This window comes from Haplochromis burtoni, unplaced genomic scaffold (genome assembly GCF_018398535.1).
Source record: "Haplochromis burtoni strain Fernald_Lab_line unplaced genomic scaffold, NCSU_Asbu1 Contig_35, whole genome shotgun sequence".
Taxonomy (NCBI): domain Eukaryota; kingdom Metazoa; phylum Chordata; class Actinopteri; order Cichliformes; family Cichlidae; genus Haplochromis; species Haplochromis burtoni.
Window position 1 is genome coordinate 1874298 of NW_024582396.1, and position 8888 is coordinate 1883185.

General features: G+C 43.1%; 2 protein-coding genes across 2 annotated transcripts in view; both read right to left on the bottom strand.

Annotated features, from left to right (window-relative positions):
* The window catches only part of LOC102307382 (sodium/potassium/calcium exchanger 3), a 68043-nt gene extending 61680 nt beyond the window's left edge, over positions 1 to 6363 (bottom strand). Inside the window, exons 1-2 of the mRNA XM_042219610.1 lie at positions 4111 to 6363; positions 3397 to 3979 (exon numbers count right to left, since the gene is read on the bottom strand). Coding sequence (XP_042075544.1) covers positions 3397 to 3601 — 205 coding nt within the window. The 5' untranslated portion in view covers positions 3602 to 3979; positions 4111 to 6363. The remainder of the gene's footprint in view (positions 1 to 3396; positions 3980 to 4110) is intronic.
* A 131-nt stretch (positions 6364 to 6494) lies between these two features.
* Positions 6495 to 8888, bottom strand: part of dtd1 (D-aminoacyl-tRNA deacylase 1) — a 20448-nt gene continuing 18054 nt past the window's right edge. The window contains exon 6 of the mRNA XM_005919294.3: positions 6495 to 8286. The gene's annotated coding sequence lies outside the window, so the exon portion shown is untranslated. The remainder of the gene's footprint in view (positions 8287 to 8888) is intronic.

Here is an 8888-nt window from a genome sequence, read left to right on the forward strand (position 1 = left end):
GTGTTACTGGGAGTGATGGGAATAACAGCGTTACAAGTAACGGCGTTACTAATTGCGTTACTTTTTTCAGTAATGAGTAATCTAACTAATACTATTTCTATCGTTACAACGCCCTTTTCGTTACTAACAAGAAAATGCAGTGCGGTGGCGTTACTATTTTTCAACAAACAGATGGTTGAAGCTGTCTTCAGTTTACCGCAATCACTTTCTGTCCCACGATCACTTTTTCCCACAACACCTTGAGCTCAGGGAGCAAAACAATCGCATGAGTGCTGCTGTTTGACTGACGAAGAACAAAGTAGTCATGGTAAGCCAATCACATGACCACTTTAAGATGACAAAGCAACAAGGTGATATATACCAGTTTATAAATTGTGTTGATAGGCCACTAAAACCAGAGTCATGATAAACAAGATATACACAGCGTTTTTTCCTGAATAGCTTCGTCACGTTTACTGTCTAAGGACAGCGCAGCGAGACCTCTCTGCTTATGAGCAAATAATAAAAAAACAAAACAAAAAACAGCCTGTTGGTGTTGGTGGAAAAATGCACCATGTCGACCAATCAAGTTTTGAGATGTGAGAGATTTGTGACGTTTAGCGTGTTTGGAGTGTGTAGTTAATGTGTTGTCCTGTGTAGTTAGCGTGTAGTGTTGTTGTCAAAAGGATGATACCAAACAAGGCAAAGGAAATAGTTTTCAAAGGTGAAATATAGAGGTGCAATTCAAAAGTAGTTAAAAATGGCCAATTATACCCTGGACCCCAGAGGGTTAAACATTTTTTTAAAGTAACGCAACTTTTCAAGTAATTACTTTTAGAATCTTGTAACTCAGTTACTAACTCAGTTACTTTTTTTGAAGAAGTAACTAGTAACTATAATTAATTACTTTTTCAAAGTAACTTGCCCAACACTGGTTACTGAGGGTTTAATCCACTGCGGTATCTCCTGTTAGTCTCCCTACATACACCTTTATCACACTGACACTAATCTCTAAGTTGAATTTATCGGTAAAGAAGACTTTTCTCCACTATCCTCCATGAAATGCTGTGAAATTTGCTTGTTTTCTCCTCAGAAGTGGTTTAGAAGCAATCCTCTGAGACCTCATGGACACATCCTCCTTTCATTTTCACTGACATCATTTTGTAAAGATGGCGTGCTCACCGTTGATCATCATCCTGCTCTGGATCTAAATCCTAAAACTTTCCTCATTTCCATGTTTACATACATGGACTCGGCTGTATGCCTTTAAGCTGTTAGTTTAGCAGAGATGTTGCAGATAGCAAAGTGCATGTCAAGCATTTTGATTTATTTTTAATGCCCTGTTCTGCATTCTTTGCCACATTAAAGTTTGATTCTTTATGTAATGTTAGGATAGCGAACAGCTGGAGCAGAGCTCCACAGATGTGTCAATTCGGTGCTTCCTCCTTCTCCTCCACCTCTACCCTTTATCTCCCACAATTCATACATTGAAGGGGAATTTCATGATTTTCCAAAACTAAATCCTCTGGGCGGGTGGAGCAACAGTGCACAATGTGGGGGCTCCCACTGTGGCTACATCTGCACATTCTTCAAGAAAGCAGCAACACCAATGAATTAATTTCATACTTCACAGAGCTCAGCAGAAGCACTATGGTCTTTCCACCCTGCCAACCACAAGTCTGGCAAAAGACGAAGATTCGAAAAGAATTAAAAAGCAAAACAAACGTCCTCGGGGCCTGGCTGAACTCCTCGCTTAGCCTCACCTTCACCACACCACACAGCAGCAGCCACAGCAGCACTGAGGTGTGCGTGTCAGCGGTGCAATCTTCCTCCCACCCTCTGTATCTTTTACCATCTTGCACCGGGAGAAGAAGAAGAAGGAGAGGAATAAGAAGGGAAGCGCGGGAATGATTAATGCGGCCCCGCGAGGAGGCGGTGAGTGCTCCACTTGCGGAGCCACAACACCAAGCTTAAATTGGCAGAACTTCATTAGGCGCATCATAAATAATCAACTTTAATTGATATTCCAGTGCGCTGATTAAGAGTTAACATGAACACAACAGGACAGGGTAGATGCATTAAACGTGTCGCCTCTTGTTCTCGCAGAGCTGCTTTTGCGTGTAACACAGTGGGGAGGAAGGACCGATGATGCACTAATCACGAGCGTATGAATATTCACGAAGACCTTCTGTCCACAGAAAGTGATAAATACTTCTCACTTTAGCTGAGTCACACAGACAAAAACAGAGGAGGAGGAACATGCAGGCATCAAGTCGAGGCATGCAGATGTTGTGCTGCTGCAAATCATTTCAGCAAAAAGAAATCCTATCAAACCACATCAGTAATATCCAGTGAACCATATTATGTATGCAGACTGTTTATTGTGTGCAAGCTGATATTACATAAAACACCTGTAAAAGTATTGTCATGATTTGCAGAACAAAAGGAGGCGTCTCAGATTTCCCTGTTTTGAAGTGTTTCATAAGGATCTTTGTGTCTGTGAGTTAAAGCTAACTTGATATATGCGCAAGTTTCCAAAGACTTCAAGTATGATACTGCTAATGAGAATTTTACTGAAGAGACTGGGGTGGTTCAGCGCTTTGTAGCTGCAGAAGTTAAAGCAGTTTTAATAATTTTATTTCCAGGCTGTTCTTTAATTGTGAGGTTATCAAGTTTAAGATTTGGTGCCACACGTTACCAAACTGAGCCGTAGAGACACTGCACACTTTTATGTAGGAAGGTGACTTTTACATATGAACGCGTCTTTCTTCCTGTGCTCTTATTTTATACGACTCTTCTTTTAACATCTCCACCGCAGAGTCTGTAATAAGGAATGGCTGGCTGATTGATAACCATTTGCAGTAACCTGGAGAGGTGCAGGCGGGCTTATATACCCTGGGGCTCGCTGCCCTCATTTCCCTGTCTGCAGCTGAAACACCTGAACACGCAGGATCCTCTGCATTCCTCAGCCATGAATAGTTTCCCATAGTTGAAGCTCACACGAGTGCGCATTATACGGCACTGTACCGCATGGGTGATGACGTTTGGGTACAGTTGCTAAGTTAGAGGAATATTAACAACATGGAGCAATTCGACATTTGAACATTACAGTTATTTCTACTTCTCTGTTTCTTGTATCATTATTACAGTTATTAGCAGGTTTCACTTCCCTACTCATTCACCCCTCGTTTCCTGATTGTTGACCAAATGGAATGCAGCCAGCAATAAAGTGTCTGTTTTGTAAAAAACCCACACACAATATTTACAACACTGTACATTTCTACAGTTTCCGCGACGCCGTGTTTAAATTCTGTGTTAGATGGAGAAAGGGGGAGGAAATAAAAGGCAAACACGTGGAGGAAGTAAAAGAGAAGGCTGTATCGCTGAGGGCGAATTCAGCAAACGCTGATTTCTCACCTGAATTTTCCGCTAAGGAGGAAAACCCTTTAACGACCAGGAGCAAACCGCCGAACAAGCAGATCTGGATTAAAACCAGCTCCTTTCGCCGTTTCCGCCGCGCTTTCACCTTCTTCTGATTCGGCATCACTTGCTTCGCCCGATTCCGGAGTCGGATACCCGGCAGAGACGTCCCCGCTTCCGCTGCTGCCACATCCATGCGCATCCAAGAAGTACCAAAAAGAAGCGAAAAGGAAAAGAAGAAAACCCAGCGACCTCCTTTAATTCCCGGGGAACTGACTTCTCTCCCGGAGACGGGTAAAGAAGTGAGAGAGGAAGCGGGCAGAAAGTTAAGAATGGGATGCTGAGAAAAAGAAAAAGAAAGGAAAGAAAGAAACGGACCAAAAGGCTTCGAGCTGCTGCTTAGAAAAGCCGGTCTGTCTTCTTATGTCATGTTGGAATGTGGTTTTGGAAGTGGTAATGCTGAGGAAGGCTGCACAGGATCTCCATGGATGCGTCCGTCTGCTGAGAGGAGGAGGAGGAAGAGGAGGGGGGCGCAGTGACGGCACTGACACACGGTCCAAAATCAGCTTTTATCCTGATTCTGTGAAAAACATACGGAAAATAAAAATTAACCTTTTTTATGAGCACAGGCTCGATATTTGTGAGTAAACTGGAACCTTAACGCATTCTTTTTGTTTCAAATGTGTTCAATATCAAAGATGTCACAGTTACCATGAATTCAGCAGCTGACATCAGGACATCCGGACAAGCCCACTATAAAAGTTACGCCCACGAGATAGATGCACATCTGTCCAGGAGCCGACACACACTGCAGGTGTGTATCCTGCAGTCTGAACTAATGATCTAAGTGGAAAACAGGCAGTGGCCACCAAGGCTGCAGGTCCTCTGATGGCCACATGAGGCCGGCTGAAAGTGAGTGGGTCCCCACAGACTCGCGTGTTAAATCTCCAACTTTACCACAGAATTTATCACCTGTTTTAAAGGTGTGGGTTTTTTTTTTGGCATCTATAGTAACTCTACAGGGATTCATATTTTATACCTCACCCCTGGAAGGGTGCTAGCTAACGATGAGCCAAAAGTAGCTACAACACAACACACATTCAGTTTGGCTCCTCCCCCCTGCAACCCAACTGTCTTCTGATTGACTGCCCCTCATAAAAAGAAGACAGCGCAAAATTGACCCAAATTTCATCCTCTGAGCCACAGTTTTTAACTTTGGACGTGTTTACCATGTTTAACATGTACAGATACAGTACATACATGTACAGTGTTGTAACAGTGAATATGTGACAGAAACAAGGAAAGGCAAATCCATCTTTTATTAGAAACCTTTATTAAAGTGTGAATCAAAGAGCAACCATGCACTGTATTTGTGTGTTTGTGTCTCCTGATAAGCTGCAGATGTTTGATGGGTTCAGTTGTGTCGTTGACTGCCCTCTCCTGGGATTGTGTTTTAATAAGACCACATTAAACAGCTTATACTCACAGAAAATTGAACAATAATAGTAGTATAGAGTTCTTAAGTTGTAGTTTTCACTAAAACCACTCACTCACACAGAGCCGAACACTTTGACTACGCCTTCAAGGCTTCTGTAAATAATACCGGTATTAATCTTACTTTAAAATATGATGATATTATGGTCAAAACTAAACATCGGCCCCTGTGAACATGGATTTGAAAAGAATAAAAAAAAAAACAGTTTGGTTCTCTTCACATATCTGGTCTTTTACTACACATCTATCAGACCCGGGGCAGATTAGATGTGCTGTATTTTCTTTGGTTATACAACAGTCGTTAGGTCATGTGGATTGATTTCTCCGGTGCTGCTTGTACATGTTGCCTACTTGTTCGCTGCAGATAGTTCTGTGTCCACAGAGATGATACGGACCACCGATTCCAGCATGTCTCTGCCATTTCTGATGGTTTTTTAATGCAGTACTCTTTGAGTGAAGCTGAACTTCGGGATAATGGATAATACTTGATCCCAGCCAAGTGGGTTTCTTGATTGTGGGGCCTGAGGTTTCATATAAATAGCACTGGAAACTTTCCAGCAAGAATGGAAAAAAGTGGTCAGGGCTCTAGGCAACTGGTTTCATTGTGTCTTATTAACCCTTTAGAGCAAAGAGCCCAGAGTGATCTAAAGGCAACCAGGATACGAGTGACACTTCTACATCGGTTTCTGATGTGGCCTGGAAAACGTTCTTCTAAATCAGTTGGGAATGGTTTACTCTCTCGTGATGATGCCAACATGATTCGAGGCCTTTAAGCTGCCATGAAACCGGGCCTGTCTAACCTCCAAAGCTACATCAGACTCGGCACGGAGTTACTAAACAAGCTGAATTCCCCCAACCTCCCAGACGTAAGAAATAACTGTGGGGAAGGAGGGAAGAGGAAGGAGGAGTGGGTGGGTGGGGAGGAGGAGGGGGGCAACAAATTAAATCCAGTTAAATTGTTTTTCCATAGCCAGTAGGCTTGGCAAAGGACTCGCTCACACACACAAGATGTAAGATAAGTTGTAGAAAAGACAAACCAGAAACAGTGCGGCTTCAGATGTAGGAGAATGCCTGGAATTTAACCCAGTTTCCCATGTCCGCCTCACACCGCACCCACTGCCCTGCCCAGCAGCTCAGGACGTCCACATCCACACACGCAAACAGGTGATTCCCCACAGCGAGACATCTGTCCTGCACCAGCCCTCCCCTGGTCAATAACCCACACAGCCTACCTCCTCCTTCCTCTGGCATTGGGATCACAATGCAGCCACTGCAGAGGAAAGCTGCAGTTCTAGCAGTTTGAAACACCAAGGCTAGGTAGCTAGCTAGCAGACATATCTGGGTCATGTCTTCCCTCTCAGATAGCTCCCATATCCAGGATGCAGCAGCTCCTCTTCCTCTCCACCGCAATCTCAAATCAGAAGGAAAGGGATGAGAGGGGTATAGCATGGTTGGCCAGGAATAGCCAACCAAAAAAAGAAGAAAACTAAAGTTGGGACAGTACAGAGGCCAGGTGGTGATGCTGAAAGTAGAAATAAGGCCAAGCATCCCTGCTGTTTGCATTAAAATGAGCAGAATGCAACACACAAACAGAGAGACGCTTCTTTCTTACACCTTTATAAAAACGACAACAAAACGTACATTCAGATCTGTCGAGTGACAGCAGGACAGCGTCACAATGAGAAACATGAATAAATAGCTGATGTCAGAGTTGGTCCGGTCACACTGATAGTGAGGTGCAGCTGGCCCCTCTCCGCAGGTGTAAAGCACAGGTGAATGGGGCAGTCGCAGAAACTCGATCCTGGTCTTACAATCGACTGCAGCACCCTTTCTAGAGTCATTCCCACTGAGTGGGTCAATAAATTGAGGAACACACTGAGACACAGGTCACATTTTAGCATTTAAAGTCCAACTGAAATCACATATCCGTCTGCTGTAGTCTAGTCAAAGTGATTTTAAAGTGTAAAGCTATTCTTATTTCTGTTAATGAAGAGACAATAATGATTTGGGGCATCAAAAACACTCTGGCAGCCTCTGAGTTAGTTGGTTACCATTCATGTTTCAGTGAAAGCTGAGTCAGTGCAAGCAGATAATGTTAACAAATGTGCGCCGCTAAATGAGTACATGATACACAGGCATCTTTATGCTACGTCACTAAGTTGCTAGCAGACAGTAGTTAGCCAAGACTCGGCTGGTTAGCCAAACTAATGTTGTTAGCAATGCGCTTTTACCCAGTGGATGTTTGTTAGCTAACTTAGCAAGTCGGCGTGCAGCATCGTGCTTACATGTAGCTGGAGATTTAATGCAGGCTGTTGTTTGAAGCTTTTGTGGGGTGTTGCTGCAGACTGCTGTCTACTTATTAGTGACGTAGCTTCTGATTCCAGAAAGTGAAGACCATGCAAAAGGCCAGCAGGGGGCGACTCAACTAGCTGCTAAAAAAGCAGTCCATTTGTACAGAAATCAGTGTGGGAAAAATTCATCAGTGATCTCAAATTTAAAAAAAAGAAAGAAGGAAAAGTAAATACTGGTGATGTGTTTATGTGCTCCGCTGATATTTTTCGGTCTTCTTTACTAAAACATGATGATCATTTTACAAATTTACAGCCAGAATTAGGAGAAAGCAGGATCCAGGTGCACATTTAGTTTCAAATTAAGAAGGTAAGGCCAAAAAGACTGAGCTTGAGGACTTCACTAACCAATGACTGACTTTACAGAAGTTTCATCTCAAGTCTTTGCATATGAAACGTAAACTTTCCAGCTACAAAGAACAGGGCCATTTCTTTTACAGAGCAGACGGTGGTAGCAACTTCAGTTTGACCTTAAACAAAATCTGCTACTCAAAAAGGTAAAATAACCTCTTAGACCTCAAAAATTTGACAAGTGTCACAATATATAACAAGCTTGGTACATTCTCACTACCATGATGTTCCTGCAGTATAAACTCGGAGCTGAGCTGTGCTTCAGGGTCAGAGTCATGTCTCTAAACAGAGACTAAGTCAGAACAGACAGAGAGAAAGCAAAAGACAAAGAGACAGATGGCAGCAGAAACATGAAACGATGGAAAGAAAGGGAGCGAAGGGAAAAGGAAAGCCGAGCACATAAAGCTACTGGGCTGCACGGTTTTATGATGTTGCCATCACCCACGCCTCCCCTCCCCTCACAAATCTAAGAAAACTGTGCAGTGTCATGTGGCCAGACATCATCTTTGCTACATGCAGCCGGTCCTATCTGAGTGTGGAGGAGAGAGGCCAAGGGGACGATGTCTGAAACAGGCTGAACGAATCCTGCTGATTTCCAAACAGGAAGGACAGTCCAGGATCAGGTGAAAGAGTCGCTGAGGTTTAAGGCCTTCCTGAGGAAACTGGGCTCACCGTCATGTCCCCAGTACGACATCTGCAAGACACGAAACAGCAGTAGTTTAAACTCTTTTTCTTCATACTCTCTCAGTCATTACACAGTCATTCACATCATTACAGAAGATCAACCAAATGTGGAAAAATCTTCCCATGTGACCCCCACAGGATGAGCTGATCTTTGTTGCATAGCAACTTTAGCAAATGTAATTAAGCCCTGTGAAATTAGACCCTGAAACCATCAACACTATCAGGGTTACAGCACCTTTATGTTTATAGGAATCAAAATGTAGCGCTTTGGAATTTTCTTAAGCCTTTTTGAGTCCTCAAAGCATATTTATTGGGCAGAAAATATCCATGTGAAAGTTCAGGATGAAAAACACATTTAAGCTCTGTTAAGAACTACAATGAAATCAATTTCACCCCCCGGTTCAGCTTCATATTTATCTCTCTCGCTCATGTCTGAGGTAGGTAGGGCTGCCACAAACGATTATTTTGATAGTCGACTAGTCACCGATTATTTTTGCGATTAGTCGACTAATCAGATCATCATCCACTGGACGTAAAACGTACAGCTTATTGCATCAGCAGCATCTGCTCTTATATAAATATCATTAGCTTACAGCTTTAAGTGTTTAAGGT